General features: G+C 38.7%; 2 protein-coding genes across 2 annotated transcripts in view; both read right to left on the bottom strand.

Annotated features, from left to right (window-relative positions):
* CLGN (calmegin) overlaps positions 1 to 11,787 on the bottom strand; it is a 31,071-nt gene extending 19,284 nt beyond the window's left edge. The window contains exons 1-4 of the mRNA XM_074588920.1: positions 11,657 to 11,787; positions 5,980 to 6,158; positions 4,995 to 5,065; positions 1,838 to 1,896 (exon numbers count right to left, since the gene is read on the bottom strand). Coding sequence (XP_074445021.1) covers positions 1,838 to 1,896; positions 4,995 to 5,065; positions 5,980 to 6,158; positions 11,657 to 11,705 — 358 coding nt within the window. The 5' untranslated portion in view covers positions 11,706 to 11,787. The remainder of the gene's footprint in view (positions 1 to 1,837; positions 1,897 to 4,994; positions 5,066 to 5,979; positions 6,159 to 11,656) is intronic.
* A 5,105-nt stretch (positions 11,788 to 16,892) lies between these two features.
* The window catches only part of MGAT4D (MGAT4 family member D), a 36,365-nt gene continuing 32,436 nt past the window's right edge, over positions 16,893 to 20,821 (bottom strand). Inside the window, exons 12-15 of the mRNA XM_074588507.1 lie at positions 19,753 to 19,831; positions 19,566 to 19,644; positions 18,162 to 18,274; positions 16,893 to 17,594 (exon numbers count right to left, since the gene is read on the bottom strand). Coding sequence (XP_074444608.1) covers positions 17,568 to 17,594; positions 18,162 to 18,274; positions 19,566 to 19,644; positions 19,753 to 19,831 — 298 coding nt within the window. The 3' untranslated portion in view covers positions 16,893 to 17,567. The remainder of the gene's footprint in view (positions 17,595 to 18,161; positions 18,275 to 19,565; positions 19,645 to 19,752; positions 19,832 to 20,821) is intronic.

Raw genomic sequence — 20,821 nt, 5'->3', positions numbered from 1 at the left:
TAGAGGAAGAAAGTATTTCTCCAGATTTTAGATTTGTTCCTACCTTCACCACATAAAAAACATTAGTCTCAAGGCACTGCGTAAGCTAGATACCTGCGTGGTTCTTCCCCTCCTGCTTGTACAGAATGAGAATCTTTCAGGTCAAATCTAATCACGTGGGAGATGAAGCTTCCCCCTGCCCCTCCCAAAGTCTTTACAAGAATTATCAGATTTGATCTTAAAGACAAGCCTACAGCTTTAAAAATTATAGATTATATAATTGTGAATTCTCCGCGTTTGGAAAAAATACTGTTGATTACACATGTGGGCAAAATCCAAAGAACAAGATTTCTAAAAGGGCAGTTATATTTTCTCAGAGATTAGCAGCACAAGATTCACTGATTTTTTTTCCAGGAATGAACACTTTAGAAAGACTACTTTTACAATTCACTGTAATGTTGAAAAAAAGTCTGTGTCAACACATACAAAAGGAAGAAAACATAATGAGTTCTTCAGCATGTACTTTAGAGAAGACGCAAACTGAAATCCAAATGAAACAGCTATTTACTTTTATTTAACTGAAATGTGATTTGTGAAAGGTCATTAAGAAAGGGCAGATATGTATGTCAACATACAAGTTTCTTCTAGTCTGCTAAACAGGAGGTAGGAAAATTCCCTCATCTTCAGTAGTGTTCCTTCCTGGAAACTAAGACCAAGGAATAACGTCAGTCAAAACAACAAGACACACAAAAAAATTAAATTGGAAATTTCACTACAGACTTTGTTAAATGTTGAATTGCCTGGGTGTCTGTAAGCAAACATAACTGTTTTGACATTAGAGACAATTTCTACTTAATATGAGGCTAAGTAATCGGAGAGATGTCAGTTCTTCTAAGCATCTCGTCTGTATGGATATCTCCTCTGCAACTTCTTTATTTTTACCAGTTATTTCTGGTAACTGCTAAACCGAAAAACATCTGTTCCGTACTGTTGTGAACACCAAAGTCCTACAAGTTACTATGCTTACCACTTTCTGTTAACATTGTTTTCATTTGACATAAGAGCAGTAGCAAATACTTTTCTTTTGCAGGAGAAACATTTTCTGTTCTCCTCACTTTCTCCTGAGTGAAATAAATTGAGGTTACAAAATTACTGCCACAGATCACATATCTGTCAACAATTTAAAATTACATCCAGGCAGGCAATTCCAGCCTAGGAATTTATAAGTCAAGTGCAAACCCCAATGATAAAAACCATCAAACCAACTTTTTCATTATTATTTTCCAATTTTTTTTTTTTAGACTACTGTAGAATAAACTATACAAGAACCACTGGAGAACCCTACATTCAAGCACAGACAATCTGAAAAAGTATTTTAAAGAAGAACATCATTCAGCTCAACTTTTTTGTTTCAGAAGCTAGTCTGGGAGATCAGCCCATGAATCGGTAGGACAGATGCAGCAACATGGAACTTATTGCTTTAAAAATGTGTTTAACTACTGAAATTGAAGTGGTAAACCTCTCTGATGTGATTTCAGAGAAGGTAGTTCTCAAGAAGCACTAGTCATAAATAATCAATACTGAATATTCAGATGCCAGAGGGTACTCTAGTATCCTTCATTCCAATAGATTGTTGGGAAGATAAAAAAAAATTAACTTCATGCTAAGTAACCCAATGAGCAACATTTCACATCTCAGTTTCAGGGCAACAGTCATTATACAAACTAACATATTTTTGACTTATGTCATCTAGGTTTTCAAAGTCCAGTTCAGTGTAAGGGGTAGTTATTTCCCAAAGAACAACAGAACATCAGAAACTATAGAGTGGAAGTAAACATTAAAACCAAAATCCACTTACCATCATATTTAGCAATGTTATCATCTGTGTCTTCTTTCTTGGTTTTAGACAACACCCACCTAAAACAAGAAGTGTAGTAGTCATTTCACTAGCTACAGAAAGCTGTAATATTTAACAAGCAAAGGAAAAACAGCTTTTGCTTCTAGGCTGTGAACCTGTGATAATGATTTTGACAGTCATGGAACTTTGCGTAGTTCAAAGAACATGAAAAGAAAAATTAAAATAGTTTAGTCTAATATAGCATTTCAAAATACTCCTTAAGAATGTAAATGAATACACAATTATAGCTCTAAAGTAATTTAAATATTCTGAATAAACTTCAGTTTTATACACAACCTGAGTTTGGTAGAATGTTAGAATATTACATAAGCACAGAATGTCAAAGATACATGGCAAATAGCAAGGTTCAAATGCAAAACCTTCAATATGACAACGAAAGGAAAAAAATCACCCAAAGAAACCACAATACCATCTGATAGCAACATTACACATGGATAGCAGAGAAGGAAGGGAAGAGGTACAAGCGTCCAAACGACAAATGCAATCATGCGCTTAACAGATTCCAAATGTATTGCACAAAGGGAATCCCAACAGGGCAAACAAACTCCTGATCTCCTTGATACTATAAATAAGGCAAACTCAGCTTATCAAATTGAGGTTACAAAAAAGATATGCACATACCCTACACACAAAGTGTTCATTTGAAGGAGGAAAAAAAAGAAAAAAGAAGGAAAAAAAGGGGCAATCCACCCTCATCTGGTCATACAGTGGTTCTATCTTGAGCCATGCACAGGAATATCTTAAGCCAACATTGTCACTGAACTCTTCATTGTATCAACTACAATACTACATTCTCATAATTAATTCTGTAAAGAACTATTTTCATTCATTCTGAACAATCCTCTGCATGGAGTATTTCAGGGATGAATACTTTATCTTTTCTGCTTGAGTTTCAGCCAGATTTGTTCACTGTTAACAGAAAAGCTTCACAGTATGAATGGCAAACTAGATCCCTCATCTATCAGGAGAAAGACCAATGAAGAAATAATACATCTCCACAAGTCATGCACAAGATTTTCAAGGTCTATTCTCAAAAAAGCAACTCTATTCTGGTGATTTACCTAGTCAATTTATGTGTCTCTTCTCTCCAGTTTTAGGAAAGAAAGGCAACACACTGCTTACTTTCTCATACATCTTAGTTCCATACTTGTTATTCTTATGTAAATTATGTACAGCTAGATCAAAAACATTCTGAGCATTGTAGCTAAAGCTTTGAATATTAAATTTAGTAGGAAGACAAACTAATCTTTGAACAGATCTCAAAACTAGAAATTGGGATGAATATTATTCAAGTGTTCCAGTTAAGTTTTTGCATTTGTTAAGCAAGGTTTTCAATTGTTTGGGTTTTGGTTTTTGCTTTTTTAACAATCACTATCACCTCTTCTATTTAATCATTTTCCTGTCATCATTGGTACTGCTTTTGTATTGCGCTTCTTAACATTTAGAAGTGACAAGTGATTAAGACAAGCGATACACTGAAGACAGGAGCTTGTTAGGTATTTTCCTTCTACACTTGGTCTAAATATGTAACAAAAATAAGACAATATGAAAGACTGTAATGTGAGTAATGACAGATTAATGTTCAGTGGCCTGAAATTCCCTGTAACTCTACAGAATAGAACAGTTTAGAAACAACTGGAAAAAGGGAGCAAGATGACTCTTATAAAAGTTACTGGTGCCTGCTACCATGCTACTTTGTTTACATTTTAAATTGTGCATCCTCAATAGACACACATCTTTTATGATGGTATAACCTCACTCCTACAGCAGGTGGATCTCAATCCTCTCACAGGAAGTAAAAAAAAATAAGCAGCTTTAAATTCCACCATAATGAACATATCATATCGCATCTCCTTTCACCTCTGTCTTGCTTTTCACAGAGTTGTATTTTATTCCATCAACTTTAGTAACGTATGAAAACACCTTTTTTTGTAATTCTTTACAAATCAAGAGACAGCTCTCGTTCAACAGCAAAGCGTACAGGAAAAAAAAAAACAATAACAAGACCTGATTTGTCACTAAAAATGAAAGACTTACCTTCACATTTTAAAACCCTTTCTCATAGCAAGAAAGTACTCTTAACAACTCATCACACCAGCTCTTACTAAAGAGATTTCTACTGCATTCACAGATCCTACCTGGATGCACGCTTACTTAACTTGAGCGTGACAACATGCTAACCCAGCTTGATACAAAAACGAGAAGTCAGTGATCACACAGACCACTTTTACCTGGTACTCATTTGTTTTCCTTGGTATTCTACATCCTTTATAGCTGAGCTAGAAAAGACAACTGAAAACTAAGTTGTTTTCCAATTAGAAGTAGGAAGTCTTCTCCAGAAACAGAAAGTAATATATTATATTGACTCTTATTGACAGTGCATTGGTGGCAACTGACTATAGCTCACAATACACAGCTTTTCATTGAGCAACACAAGTCACCCAGTAGCAGTTACACCTTACACTGCCCTACTGATGGAAGAAAACTTACAAGATACAGACAAGACAAAAATGTCTGGCTTAAGAATTTTTGAGATAAACCCAAAGATTTTTTTAAAATACCAATACACTAAGGTGAAACTACCTAGGAACACATCAGCAGTCTCAAAAATATTTAATTCTTATTGAGTATGGGAAGCAATACAATAAATCAATAAAAAATTGCTAAAAAAAAGGCTTCCCCAATAAAGGTTTTATCTATAATGCTGAAGGCTCTGTCTTCTTACGCATACCTAAGTGCACATGAAGAGGAAGAAAGTTTGCTACTGCAGTGTAATGGCTATGCACTTCACCTTGCAGCTAGTTAAACTCAACTGGCTAAATCTTTAAATTATATTATTTTTCTTAATGTCCATAAACCCAGAGTTTATTAAAAACTTCCTTAAAACACAAAAAACAGCAACATACCTGAAATATTAACTGTCTGGCTTAACATTATGATGTATTTGGAGCAAGCATTACCAGCCTTCCCAATTCTAACCCCTGTAAAAATTAATTTTTATAAAGATACTAGCAGACAAATCAATACAAAGTAAGTCCTGCCACTATAAGTTATACTGCTAAAAATAGAAGTTTATCATTTTAAGGCATAAACTTACCCAGAAAATTCTCCATCAAAGGTTTCTGTAAAATACACTTCCCCAGTTGGCTTTGGAGTCTGGTACACAACCTAAAAAGACATGTACAGACACATGGTCTAGCATAAATTACATTTTTTCGTTTGAAATACACTATCATACCTCCAAGAAGCAGCCCATCCAGACAGACCACCAGATTTTGTTCAGCAGAAACATCTAGCAGCATGAAACACCTTTCCCTGCTCCCGCATGCCCCTCTTATTTCTACAGTTTGGGCACATCCCTCTAACAGTGAACAATTTTACATCTGTGAATTTTAAAAACTGCTTCCTGCGTTCAAAGCTCATAACTAAAGTACTGTTACACATCTTACGTGCAATAAAACCCCAGAAAATTTACTGAACTTGCAACAGTTCTCTGCTTTCTCCCTACTTCTTTCTATACATGTTTTCCATTCTTCTGTTTTTCTATCTACTTTGCACATTACAGTTGGGCCACACAGTAAAAAGTTGAAAAAATAATTTGAGTATTGCCCACATCTATTATGAAGGACAGCATAACAAATGCAAAAAGATTTTCTGAGAATAAAGACAGTGTCAAAAGGCAGCTGTGACTGATGAAATCGAGAAACTGGTCTGAAGTCAAAACCTCAGTAAGACCAAGATGTTTTCTGTTTTCTTCTTAGAAATGGCATGTTACGACTTGCAATAAAAAGTTCTACATCTAGATTGAAGCACAGACTAGCAAAACCTTCTTCATGACTATCCACTAGAGGCAGGAGACCTGACTTTATACTTTGGCATAGCAGAATCATTTATTAAGCTTGTCCTGCGTGTCACATACAGCAACTGAAAAACTCAGACTGGTGGGTTTGACACTCCCTCAGCTGTCAACTCCGTATTAACCTGGTCTTTTTAAAATGCGTTTGTCCACCAATTTATCTACTAGTGGTAACTATGTGCCTTGTAATTAAGCAAGCTTTAACTAAAGACTTCTGTAGTCTTACCTCTAAGGAAGATTTATCTCTGCCAACATTAGGTTCTTGAGACTGCTTGTCGAAATCCTCCGCTTCAACATCTGCGTCCAGAGTTTCTTCATTTTCAATTTCTGCAGTCACTGAGTTAATTATCAGGACACCCACGCACAGCCAGTCCCACTGGAAGTGCATCCTGCTTATCTGAAGAACTGAAAGTTTTAAATTTTAAATATTGTTGCAAGGATACTATCAATACTATTCCAATGTTACCCCACATTTTACCTCAACAGAAAAAAACACATTAAAATAATAAGAAATAAAGATCATAAAGTATTGTCTCTACAGAATTTTAATAAGGTGCTATACCTTAATTTGAACAATTTCTTACTACACAGCCCTGACTCAGACTCTTTTTCCCTTCCTGTTGTCCCAGTGCTTGTAGCCTGTTCCCTTATCTTGCCAGGCCACAAATCTAGCAAGAATTTGACTGTTGTATATATACATTTTTAAGAATTAAGTAAGACTGCTTTTATTTTTCTCATTCCTTAACAATCTGAACAAGTAATCAAACTGAATCAGTCTCTACAGTGTAGCAAAAAGTAACATCCCTTTCATTAGGGAAAATAAAATTGATAGATTTAGGACATATTATTATCCACTGCCAGAACTACTCAATTGTTTTGGCTCTTCTGCCACTGTCTACATTTGGATGAGTGCAGAGTTTATATCAACTCCAGCTCTAAGTGTCTGAAGAAAGCATAAGATTGTTTCAGAAATTATCCAATAAACACAAAAGTTTAATCTTAAATGCAAATATCTTTCCAATTTCAGGGAAACTTGAAAATCTTTAATCTGTGTAAGTATAAATGCCAACATCAGATAACTACACCAGCCTCTCAATCTAATCTGCTGCAACACAGAAAAAGATTGTTGCCCAGGTGGTTTTGCTTCACAACTGCAATACATACAAATCCAGTTTAATGTTAGAGTACCCACTGCTTTGGAGCACTGTAGTATCAAGCACATGCCTATGCAAGTTTCCTCAACAGTCTTGCCAAAAATGCTTCTTTCTGAATTTGTTTTTGTCTGGATTTGGAAATGGAAGGCAGATTCTAGATATCACTGCACAGGTATTTATCCTTTGGTTCTTATTAATGTCTATCCACAGTAAGTTTAAAAAGAAAGACAATTACTGATATTTAGTTTGCTATTGTAAGACATTTTCAAACCTTGCATTACTTTTAGCCATTACTACCATAATAAATATTCTGCTACAGAGGTGCTTTCTGTCCCTGAGAAAGCAGTCACGCTCTTAGTTATATCATCGCACTCTAGAGATTAAATTGTTTACCACTACAACCCTAAATATCGCAGCAATTCAAGCAACCTTATACTGGAAGCGTGAGTCTCTTTCTTTCTTCCTAAGCAACAGAAACATTAGAATTGCACCAATTTATCATTCAATTCATAACATTTGCAAGTTCTATCAACCAACACATATAGAGATCAAATAGTATCAGGGCTAAAAAAACCTCATCCCAGTATGACCGTACTACAAGTGTCCAAAAAGAAAACAAACTATTTTTTCCTTATTCCTTTTAAGATCTATTAATTTAATATTGAGTGCATTAATTATATTTAGAGCCAAAACCCAGAAGTTTCATAAAGAAGTGTTTCACATATTAGTACTATGTCAATATTAGGAAATCATCAAAAGTCTCCCTTCTTGTGACAAACACCTATTTTCCACAAAACTACATTAATTATGTTACCATTCTTTTTTTTCTCCCCCACTATTATCCACAATCCATACCATTCTTTGCAGGACTTTTCACCCTGCTGTGTATTTTGCTTGGGGATGGCAAGTCTATGGTTCCCTCTTTTCTCAGTTATTAACACAGTGATATATCTCAAAAGTTATCTGCAAATTTTACTACTTTGTCGCTCTTTAAGTAAAAACTACAGATACTGTAATTCATAGACCTCCTTGGCCAATTCTAGACTTTAAAATAATCTTGACTTGATGATTTAAAGTCATTCAGTTTATCTTACTGTTGCGGTTTAGGCTGGGTTGGCCACTAAATGAATGACAGATGTTTTCTATTAACCCTCTTCCTTCCCAGAAAGGGAAGGGAGAGAGAACAAGGGAGAGACTTATGGGTGGGGAAAAAAAACATAAGCCAGCTTTTAATGAAATATTAACAATAAAAAGAAAAGCTAATAATATTAATAAGAAAATAATGAAGTGTACACAAATATATACAAAACCAACATCGAGCTCCCAGGATGACAATCACACCACTGGCCAGCACAGGGACTGGGCTCAGCAGCAGATGGGAACTGGAGTCAGAAACGCAGGGATTGGGACCAAAGGCAGAAAGACAGAGGCCTCCTCAGATGCCAGCCACTGAAGAGAGAGGCTGACCCCTTTGATCCCTCAGCTTTTATACTGAGCAGGAGGCAGATGGGATGGAATACCCTGTTGGCCAAGTTTGGGTCACATGCCCTGTCTGCTCCTCCCCACAGGTGCAAGCCCTCTACACTCTTCTACTTCTGATCCTCCAACTTGGTACACAGCAAAGTGAGCTGACCTTGGCTGTCAGAGCAAGAAGCATAAGCAAGAGCCTCTCTGCATACCATTCCTTGGCATTAATTATAAGCATCAGACATTATCACTGCCAGAAGCAGACAGTGTCTGAAAAACATATAATTAATTTTGGAGAGTACAGTCAGTCAGAAGAGACTTAACAGAAAAGTAAAATGACTGAAAAGAAAATTGGTTTTGTTCTGCTTCAAACCAGGACACACACGCAAATACTCTATCTTACAGTGTTTGAACATCTTTGTCTGGAGGCTACCACACTCAGTTTTACCACCCCCATCTCAATCATCCCATGTTCTTAATCATCATATTAGCACAAACTGTTGAAGAATTTCCTATCAATACCTTCTGGGACTCCTTAGTTCTTAGCTAAAGTGGCTTATATTACTCAGGTATTAGACTTGCTTTTTTACCATAAAACTTCACTACCTTACTTTAGTAGTTTGTCATGCAGGTGGTCTCCTCTTCCTCTCCTAAAGCAGATGAAGAGATACATCTTTCTTTGTCAACACACAGTGTGTTTTGCCTATGATCCAAAATACCTTTCACTTATATAGCTGTAATTTTCCTGTAATTAGCCCCATCCACTTCTGTTCCATACATAGACTAGCAAGGCCATCCAAGAAATCAGACTAATACTCACCTTTCCACACAGTTCCCTTTTAAAAGAACTCCTGACGCTTTCAACGTGTTAAGCTTTTTCCTTTCATTCATGCTAAGCCTTATCACTACTCCTTGAACCTAGCCTAGGACATTCCTAATTTCATTCAGTCTTCAATTACATCTATTACTTTTCCCTTCAAAAAGGGAACACACACTTTTTTGACCTTTTGACACACTTTCTAAATAACGCCAGAAACACTGAAATATGTTATCAAGAACAATTACAGTTATTGCTCAATTGCCAGGCAAAGACTGTTTTAAACAAGACCATTACATCTTTGACTTTTGTGAATTCTGCCAGCACTACGGCCTTAGAATGCAAAATAAATCTTTAAACTAAGTCAAAGAGTTTCTAGTCTCAAAATAGAACTTCACACTATGCATTTAATTGTCTTTAAAACCTACTGAACTTTCCTAATTAGCACATGAAAACCTACGGAAAGCTTTTCTTATTCTTTCCTCAAGGTGACCATAAAAACAGGCCAAAAGGATCCCCACGGTTAAAAGTTCCTCAGCAGAACAAAACAAGTTATCCTAGCCTACAGCACTCACACAAACACATAACACACTTATGAGCAGTCTTGGCCCAAACGTCAAAGACCAGTGACTTCCAAACCATCTTTCAGGGGGCTACAGCAAATATGTAATTACAAAACCATACATCTTGACAGCACCTTCAATTAGGAATGCGATATAGCTGTAGTATGACCCATGAGAGAACAGGATAGCCGTTCTTCAGTTTGAAAAGCTGTAATCATAGAAGCTGAGTCAAAGAAGTTTATCCAATAATAATTACACCTCCAAAATGGGATTCACAATCATTCCTTTTGGGATGGGCAGCTTATATTCAGCTTTCTCTCCATGACAGAATTGTCAATGTGTTTAATATATGTAACTTCAGACCTGCGATTTTAAACTGAATTTTTGTGTAGCTTGGTCACTCTTTGCGCTGGGAACATCAGTAACTACAGCCCATCTACACATCAGAAGAGACATTTGAGCCAGCAGTACTATAGTAAAGCATACTCTTGGGACCAGCAACAGTGCTGCAACATCAGCGTAATATTGCACCTAAAGAAACAATCCACCATTTCTGAGACACATACTAGTATTTATGAAAGACAACAGGCATAAACTGAAAGAATATTCTGACTGGATATTAGAATTTTTTTCCCCCCATGAGGACAGGCAAGCTGTGGTACAGGCTGGCTAGCCTCAGTCCTTGGTGTTTTCCAAGACCAATAGAATAAAGCTCTGAGCAACCTGAACAGGCCTCAGAGCTGACCCTGCCATGAGCAGCAGGCTGGAGTAGAGACCTCCTGGGGTCTCTTCCCACCTGAATGATTTGATTTCCACAGATGGTTGCACAGTGCAAGTACGTCAATCTTCAGACCACTGCACCATGGTCTTTTAGATATTCTACATGTGCCATTAAATTAATGGCATTGTTACTCCATTTGATGCAGAATTAAATAGAGGTCGGGATCTTTTAGATTATTAACCATCCTCTGCTAACCACCAATGTTTTGGTGGGGTCCCCGTAGCCGAGAGGTCAGGCCATTTGACAGTGGCCCAGAGGGTTTGGAGTTTGAGTCCTACCAACATCTTTGTGACCCTGCTCTAGCAGGGGGGTTGGACTAGATGATCTCCAAAGGTCCCTTCCAACCCTGTGATCACTGACTTTTCCTTGGACTTTAGAGAGGGCCGTGCCTTTTTCATAAAACTGTCAGAGTTCTGCATTCTCAAGCAGAGAGTAAGACTGCCACTAACAGCCTTTCTCACTCAGGGGGCTAAAGCTCCTGCATCCAGTACCAATACATGGGCTTTTCCTATACCAAAATACCAATTCCACCCAGGGCAATGGAAAGCCGTGTTTTTCCCCCAAAACCCTTCCTCCATCCATAACCACGTGCTGCCTTACTCCTCCCCCACAGAGCAGTGTGGCCATCAACCTGACCAAAGACAGCATCCAGCTCCGTGAAAAGCACCCTGGAGTTCCTACACAACGACCACCGCAGGGCCAACTGACTGCCCCGGCCTCACAACCGCCTGTAGTCCTGGCGGCCACGTTCCTCAGGCGAGGCGGCCCTCCTCTCCTCAGGCTCTCCCCTCCGCTCTCTCCTCAGGCGCGGCGTCTCCCCTCAGGGGCTGGGCCGGACCCGCAACCCACCCCCCCAGCTGCTCATCCCTCCGAAACCCAGCCCCAGGAGCCCCGCCGCCGGCCGGGAGGGGTCCGACCTCCCCCCGCCGCCACACACCGAGCGCCGGAGACAGGACGGGCGCTGCGGGGGACCACCACGCACCCTCCCACCGCCGCGGGCCCGGGTGGCCGCCGCTCCCCCACATACACTCCCCGCCCTAGTTATCAAACACCGCAGCGCAGAGAGCGGCCGACGAGCGGCCCCCACCCCAGCGCACCCCTCCCCGCGGCGGGCAGATTACCGGCGGCGCGATCCCCGCTAGCCGAGCCTGGCTGCCGTTCCCTGGGCATCACCGGCCGCGCATGCGCACCGCCGACACCAGGGATGCGGACGCCGAGGAGCAGGTGCCGCCGCTCTGCCTCAGCCAATCCAGGCGCAGCAAGCGCGGCTCTGCCCAATCCGCGCCCGAACCACCACCTCCACGATCCGCCGCCGGCAGGTAGGCCCACCAATCGAGGGCGCCCTCCCGCCCGGCGTGGGCCAATGGCGGCTCGGCCCGCGGGTGCCCGAGCCAATCGCGGGGCAGCACCTTGCCAGGCTGCCCCTCGGCTTCGCCGCCACGACGCCATTCTGCGCTTAGTCCGGGCTGGGGGATGGCGGCTCCTGAGTGTGCTCCTTCCCTGAGGAAAAGTTGCCAGGAGAGACGGGAAATCCAGTGCCATTGGGTTGGACACACATCAGTGTGTGCTCCAGCATAGAGTTTTTTGAGATAGACTTTGCCATTATGGCCACAGTCAGCAGGACCTTGAGCTGCAGTGGCGTCATCCCACTCGGTCAGTGGTCAGGATGGATAAAGACGTGTTGGCTTCTCCGTTGCTAATTGGAGCAATTTAGCTGAAGTTAACCAAGCCCTGTGTTGCAGTTGGAGACTCAGTCTAGCGATCCAGTCTACATTTGGGGGGTCACTGAGGGGAGCGGCCACAGCATTAATTCGTGACTGGTTTTTTGAAGGCCGCACCCAGGCCTGCTGAACACAGCAGGGTACCGCACTGTGGAGCCTCCCGGCCCAGCTCAAGTTGTGTCTTTACACTCTGGGCACTGAACAATATATGAACATTTAAAAACATCATCTGTGACACCAATAGTTGATACATGCAGGAGAGGGCTGAGACAAAAGCGATTCCTTGAGGGATCACGAGGCATGTAGAAGTTGTTCCAGCTGCTGCCGGACTGGGTCAGGGCTTGGCATGTTTGCACGTGATGCTGTGTCACTTGACAACTTGTCTCAAAGACTTCCTGCTGGCCAAAGGCTGTAGGAGTTGCCATCCACATTTCAAGCTCAATGTTCATTCTGGACACCAACCATCACGCCAGTATTGGTGAGATGAACCACACAACTATAGCCACTGCCTTCCGTTCTTACTGTTGAATCTCTCTGAAGGATGCATCTGCAACTCTTCACTGAAGACTGCTTTTGAAAGGTACGCTCCTACGCAGCCAAGGGCATGCGTCATTGCAGTACCAGCCATCCCCTCAAATGCAGGCAGATTTCACTGCCCAAGAAATTCTTACTAAGGCACATAAGCAGAGCTTTTCTTTCTATTGCCTATGAAACTGTGGGTCTGTGAAAGAAAAGAAGGAAGGAAATACCAGAAATGTTGATAGCTATAAGAAAAAGTGGTACTTTTTTCTCATCACTCAAAGCATCTTTCAGCCAGCGCTCAGGCCACAAGAATCTGTTTTGTGTTACTTGATTCTTACCATGTTGAGGAAACGGTCTTTTGGACATAACAATTATGGCCTATGCACTGTTAAGTTAAGCTTCCCCCTTCCTAAAATAATTTATAATGTCAGATAATTTTTATAGATTTCTCCATTTGGTTTATGTCTACTGCATATTAGTTTGTTGACTCAAAACTCTTAGGAGTTACCATTAGAATGTGTAACATGAATTATAAATCCAAATGCTCATATTTATTTTTGTGGTATTCTGCCTTTCAAGTATTAGGGGTCCACATTATTAATGGAAATAAAATCACCAATTCAAATCCGTATTTAATGTGCTTTTGAGAAATGGTACCATAGTCCTTTGGAAACTTCAATCTTTAGACATCTCTAGCTAAAAAAAAACAAAGGCACGTTCTTGAGCAAACAAAGACAGATGAAAGCTATCCTCACAGCTTGAAATGCACATACATCCTTTTAGAAGCAATTGGAGAATTAAAGATTTCTGCTTACTGCAGAATTAATTGTTAATTTTACTACCATTCATTGTAAGGCATCTATGAAAGATTTATCTGGAATCTTACATTTATGCAAATAAATAATAGTTTAAAAAAAAAACAACAAAGAAAACACAACCCAAAACACTCTCAGACACGACAATTAGTTTGCGCAACCAGTAATACAGGTAACAAATGTGTCTTATGAGTAATAAAAAAAGTAGATGTTAGAGAAAATTGGGATCCATGTGTATGAGACACTATCCACTTTCTCAAATGAGAGAGATATTTTCAATTCAATAAGCAAATACATTTTCAACTTTGGATTAAATGTTTCCTAATTAATTTTAATAGATATTCCTGCTTAGTTTCCTCTCAGTGTACATTTAGCAGCCATTAGCATTTACAGTGGATGTGTGCTTGTATTAAGCTGTCATAACAGCACTGATGAGATTAGGGGCCCATGTAATTAATGGAAATAAAAAACAATGTAAAAAATCGGTAAAGCCAAGTTCATAACTGCCTTTCGTATTGAAGCCAAATGTTAGCATTCCCCTTTCAAAAGTCCCTCAAAGGTTTTAAGACAAGAACGGAGACACAGCATTCAGAGAAACGAATAACTGCGCTCCAGTGAAAATCAAAATGGGTTGAATAAATCATCATTAATATTGAATTAGCTTGAAAAATGGGCTTTTTTCCCACACAGGTATTTAACCTGATTAGGTACATGTACAATGAGCCCAAGGTAGTCAATATTTTCTCAATTATGTTTTAAACCACATGAAAATACTGAAGTAAAATTCCCTACTGAAGGAGACTGGTGATCCTGTATGGAATCTGAAACTCCTTTCATAGTTTTTTTTTTTATTTAGGCTTACTGCCTTTGTTTCTGTAAGTTACAATCACAGCGCCTACCCTGCAAAAACCTGTCACCCATAAAGTCAGAGGATGTTCCTTATCCCCTGGACCCGTTACCTAAACTGAAGCTTCCTATGAGGCGGCCTCTCTGCAGCCTTTAACCTGGCCCCAGGGCTGCGGTGTGCGAAGGCGCACGCAGGCTCAGTACACAGGATTATTAAAGGGAAAACCACAGGTAGGGACTTGCTTGCAGGGTGGAAAGGAAGCTGGTGCACCTGTTCTGTAACCGCCCCTTGCCTAACAGAGACTGTTATGAACAAACCCAGCTAATTCACTTGCCAGTGGTGGTTGTTGCTGTTAACATACAAAGGTAAATAAGTGTATTTGTGTTACACTCCATTGTCTTAAACTTGCTGGGGCTGCAACACTCGCTATTCAGCTGTCACTTCTTCACTGAAAATCCCGAGTTCCTCTCAAGAGGTTCCTTCAGTTTTATAGTGGTGCTGCAGATTGTGCAAGAAACTTCTGCACTCCGCAAAGCACAGGAATAATCAAGAGTAAGCAAAGTTTTAATAGTGCATATGCAAGCATTCATTATTTCCTGTGTCAACATTTAAAACCTCGTTTACGTCAAAGTGATGGGAAGTGTGTTCTGCGATTGCAATGGTTATGTAAAATACGCAAAAATAGAATCAGAATGAATGAAGGACAAAGCTGGCAGTGCAGAATGAAAAAAATGTATTTACAAAAAGTCCAGTCACTTCCTAACATAATTTCAGGTATTCTGAAATTTTTGAATTTCTGAGCTTTTTGAAATTACACTTCAACACTTAAGAGTGAAATCTCATTTCACTATGAAAATAAGAGGTTTTGGTAACAAAATCTATTGCCTTAGTATTTTCTGTGTTTTCACTGACTAATAATTGTTCTGAAATGTCCTCCTTATGGTGACGCTTCCCTGTAACAAGTGAGTGTAAGGCAGCCTGAACGCAGACACTGCTCCCAGCCTGGGACTCTGTTGCAGTGAAAGCAATGGCAAAACAAGATTTTAAGTTTTTACTAGATCACACGCCTAATTAGTAAAATGTTCTACAATAAATGCTCTCTCTACTTTGATTTCTGCTGTTTTCATCTTTTGATGGCAGGTGAAACAAGCCTTATAAGAGGTCAATTCAGACTATACAGTTGCAGTACGTTTACAAGAACTTGCCATTCTGAAGCATTTGACAAGATCCTGAAGATAATCCCCATGACATGATGTGATTTCAATGACAGTATTAAAAGCTATGACATGCTAAGAACTGCACTAAGGCGACAGGAGAGGTCCCACACTTCAATCATTTTCATACGTCTACAAATTTCTAAAGCTCTGCAGGAAAAAAAACCCCCTTGTTCTGTAGGTTATCTGTGGCTTTGCCTTTTTGGGTAGAGGGCCCTATTCATTTCAAGTTGTTTTTCCCCAAAGATGCTAAAGCACTTCAGGTTAAGAGAGAGAATGACTTCAGAGAACTCAATTTTGTCTCTCTCAATGCAATCTGATTTGTTTTTTATTCCCTAGTACAAGTTTTTGTCTCAGACTCCTGCGTCGGCAGAGAAAAAGATGATCTGGAAGGCGATTCTGAGCAAGGTCATTGGGAGGCGGCTCTGCCCTTCTCGTGCCAGGTAGGTTCGATGCAGAGCCACTTTACTTCCTCTCTTTCCCTAGTTGCAGTTTTAGCCACTGCTTTTTAACAATCCACTGGTCTCAGTTTCACTTAGCCCTTCTTTTTACTGGAAGTGCTGATGGATAAAGGTGTCCCTCTGTGCATCTCTGGATTACTGCATTAATTCTTAACCTGCATTGAACTCTTATCCTAACGAAGGCTGCAGTATTTGGTCCGAGGAATACATGCATACATATGTATGTATATATATCTACATGCACATATATATTGCACCACAGTATACTAACAATACTGTAAATGATCAAAATATTATTAGAGGTGGTCTTTGAAAAAACACCCTTCTGAAATGTTTTAATGTAAGAAAATTAATTTAATCTTATTCTAAATTAAAATACTTTTGCATTAGGAATACAATTCTTCATTAATGTAACCCATTTAATACAAATCCATGCAACAGTGTACAGTGCAGCTTATTTCTCGCTGTCTGCTGTGCAGCTGCAATGCATGTGCAGGAGAATGAGGGCGCAGTTGTGCTTCAAGTGCTAAGGAGGTGATAGAGGAATCCTGCACATTAACAGGTGGATGTCCAAGGTGGATTGTCATTTCCCCAAAACATTTCAAATGAGACTACTGTTGCTTACCTTTTATTTTCAAACTTTTATTGAGTTTTGCCTTGTGACCAGGATTTCAGTATCAGTACATACTGATTATCAACAGGAGCCAAAACTTTATTTAAATAGATTTTCTTTCTACAAAAATATAGTTATACATAATACCCTTATTATTTCCCGTACTTAATTAAATGCAAAATTCACTGAAAAGTTTTACAATCATCTGAACAAAATCTGTTTAAGTTTCAAGTTATTCAAATGGTAGCTTGTAGGCACTTCCCATTAAAAAAAACATTAAACATAACTTATGCTACATTAATGCTGAAACACATTCCTTCTGTTAAATTTGAGATCCATTTTCATATTGTTAAGTGGACTGCTCTAAATCCTTGCAATGAATATTGACAATTTTCCTTCAGTTCTACGTTCCGTCCAAAACGGACCAGTGTTCTTAGTGGAGTTGAACACTGGGTCCTTTATGTTTTTCAAAAATGTCCATATTTTTAGTTCTGGTGAAACCATGCTTTTATGCTTTAGTCCCTGAGACAGCCTGTAATGCTTTATCAGTTGTTTATAATAATATATATTAAATGTTGCCAAGCTAAGGTGAGATTTTTATATATGACACCTTACTCAAGAACATTTTATAGAAATTAATAACATAAAGAGGTTCTTTATAGCTTTTAATATTCTTTATATAAAGATTTAACAGTTATCACAACTCTTTCCTAATACACAGTATTAAGAATGAAATGGGTTTGGATTTGTTCTTTTTACCCAGGCAGTTTTTTGTTGCTGTTAGCCTTGTTTTCAAACAATCTGTAACAAGTGACATGTCAAAAATGTATTTTTTTTTTTCAGTTTTCAGATGTCTTGATAAGTACCTGAAAAAAAACCAAAATATATTATTTTCAAAAATCTGAGTAGGAAGCATGGCCTAAGACATTAGCTTTTCCCTCCTTCCAACTACAGCTATAATTTTAGGCTGTAGTAATTCTCTTCAGTAACTTCTGATTAATATCTTCTACTTACAGGTTCACACACATTCAGACAACTTGGGAGAAACTTGAAGAATAAAAAAAAATCATGTTAATCTGAAAAATGTTTGCATATTATAATTAATATCCAAGATGGTGACTGGCAAAAGCTGGAAAAGCCTCCCTGTCTCCTTTGGTTGGTTTGTTTATCGTGACCCAACTTCTAGTGGCTGTACTTACAGCACTGCAAATCTGGAGAATCATCCCATTTGAGCATTTCCAGCACTTTTTCTATTAAATAAATTTAATTTCTCCCCTGAATAATTAATTAATTCTCCACTTGTGTGAGTTTTTCCCACACAAAATTCCATTCAAAATTAAATAAAAATTAATGATTATCAATACTATATGGTAGGAAGAATTGAAGCTCATTGAATAAAGGTTTAATTAAAATGCTTTTATTAACATGCTTACCTCACTAAGCATTGCCCATACAGGAGAATCAGAATTGACTGATAAACGAATAGCCTGTATTTTTCCTATTGACTGATTGATACTGCCTTCTGCAATTCCATTTTCAAAAGCCCCTAAATAAAAAAATAAAACGAGACCCGTACAAACATATATTAGAATGAAATATGCTTCCAAGTGAACTTATGCAAAAGCTCTAAATTACAAATTATAAATTAACTCCAGGGATACAACGTTAAGGAAAAATAACCTTTTGGTAAAAGTCAAACAATAACTGAAAGATAAAACTGTAAACAAGAAGGAGGATTCATTCCTTCAGTTACAGCAACTAGGACCTGGAGAAGAATACAAGAAAATAAAGAACCTATAGCTACAAATGTTAAAAAATAAATGTAAATATGTTAGCAGTGACGATATACATACAGCACACACGGTCACGTTAAATAATCTAAAAGAGCTTTAGCTTCTCTAGAAGCTTTTTAGCTTCTCTAAAAGAGAAGTATGATTATTTTTAAAAAGCTGTATTAGGAATCATGGACCAATTCCTACACATTTCTTCACCAGTTCAATGCTTTTTAACTAACCTTGTTAAACTGGCATAAAATCACTGCAGACAAATGAAAAATGGTCATCCCATGTATGATATTTATTTCCTATCCACTTTCATATGCAACTGTGAGTTGACAGCATTTCAGTTTGGATCTCTAATTAGAGTAAAAGAGCCACGAGGAGGTGGGAGAGAGATGCAAATCAAAGAAAACAAGAAGCGTTGGAGAGGTGAAAGTGATTCACTGGGAGAAAAGAGCAATTCTGTGGTGGAAGAGACGGAAGAAAGTGGGAAGCAAAGCAGATCTCCCAATGGTCTGGTTTTGTTCATGTAGTGGCGTTTTAGTTTAGGTAATGATAGAAACCAGGCCTTGGCAAGCGTGTGGAGAACCTGCAGGTCATTGAAGAGAAGTCTTGTACCACCCTGGGGAAGGGAAAAGGGGAAGGAGGGCTGGGGGCAAAAAAGGGGGGAAGGTGCATGGCGTGATGCTTCATTTTGGGTTGGAGCACAAGTTAATGCTCTTATAAGAAATCCTTGTCTTCAGCTAAGGCTGCAAAATCCAAACCAGAATCAATTATCCTATTAAGACCTTGCACAGACTTCAGTTAGTCTTTCTTCTAATTAGATACCTTGGCTTTGGCCGCTGCTGGCAGGGCTCTTCATTATTTAAAACAAAATAGGATAGTAATTGGTCAAACATCATATACTATGATATGCAGTAGCGCAAAAGGGTTTCTTTTCCTTCCTAGTTCACCTTGGAATGTTGTATTTATTACAGAGTTAATGAAATTCTCAAATGCAGAAACATTTTATACATAAGAACAAAATTTCTGGTTTTGAAGCGACAATAAACAATTTACCTATTTTTAAATATCCGTCTTTGGTTGCTGGGTAGTTAAATTTACTTCCATTGTCAATCAGTTCTTTTCTTAGCATTTCCTGTAAAAAAATAAAACAACAAAATCTCCAGAAATATTTTTTAGGGCGTCAACATCATTCTTAAAATGAAATAGCACTATGTATTACAACTGGAAATGAGAGACTTACATCAGCTGGCAACACTTCCACAGTCGTGTTAAACAGTTTATCACCCGGGTGCTCCATGTTTCCACTTCTGAAGAAGTACCTGGTGATAAATGTATATTATTTCCAGGTAAAATGTTCTAGGGAAGTAATTCTTTTCAGTTTTGAAAGAAAGTTTCAAATACCTTTTCTTTAATTATTTGTGGGCTATAGGGAACAGAAATAGGCGTTGAAACTTTCCAATATGTCACCAATCCATTCTAGAGGCTTTTTATTTTAAACCGGACAAGCATTAAAAACATCTTCCTCTGGAACCACAAATCCAAGTGTCCCCCCTTTTCAGTGCTCAAGTTCCAAATAAATTAACTTTCCAGTTTGAAATGCCTAAGGAAGATCTGCCCTCTGATCTGTTCCGATCATCCTAAAGCCGAGGTGAGATGGGCTGCAGGAATGCAATGGCAGCAAAAATCCTGGTTTCTACCAGACCATACGCTACATGCCAAGAGAATCCCCCTTTTTATCAATACTGACCAATTCAGGTGCTTCTAAATAACCTCCTTTATAGCCAATGAGCAACAGCATCATCAAAGCAAGAATCCAAGCAAAAACACCTATGAGATTTTAAAAAGACAAATAAATGCCTGTTTGGTTTTGAATTTCTAAGAACCTAAGAGTTCTTAGGTTTTTAGATCCAAAAAGAGCTAAGGAAATTTAAAGTATCAGCCTCCCTCCTCAGGCATCAAACAATCAAGGCCTAAGAAGGGCAGCAGATATTGTAGGATTAACTATACATTTTCACAGGTTAGCAGTGGGATGGGGCTGGCATCAGCCATTAGGCAATACCATGTGTAAGTTAGCTTCATCCAGTACGACTTCCCACTAACAGCAAAATGCAAAAATAGAGGCTACCCAAGTTTCCCAAAGCATAAACCAGTTAATTAGCAGTGTTCACTACAGAACACCAGTGTTTATTATAACAACTCTCACTTAGTGCAGCTCACTAGATGGAGATACAGACTTGCTTCCTTAAGTTCTTTTTGAAATAAATGAGAAATCTACAATCTTTGCAGAAATTGAATTGTCTTAGTTTTGT

This window comes from Larus michahellis, chromosome 5 (assembly GCF_964199755.1).
Source record: "Larus michahellis chromosome 5, bLarMic1.1, whole genome shotgun sequence".
Taxonomy (NCBI): Eukaryota; Metazoa; Chordata; class Aves; order Charadriiformes; family Laridae; genus Larus; species Larus michahellis.
Note: the sequence above shows the minus strand (reverse complement) of the source record. Positions and strands in the feature narration are given on the sequence as shown.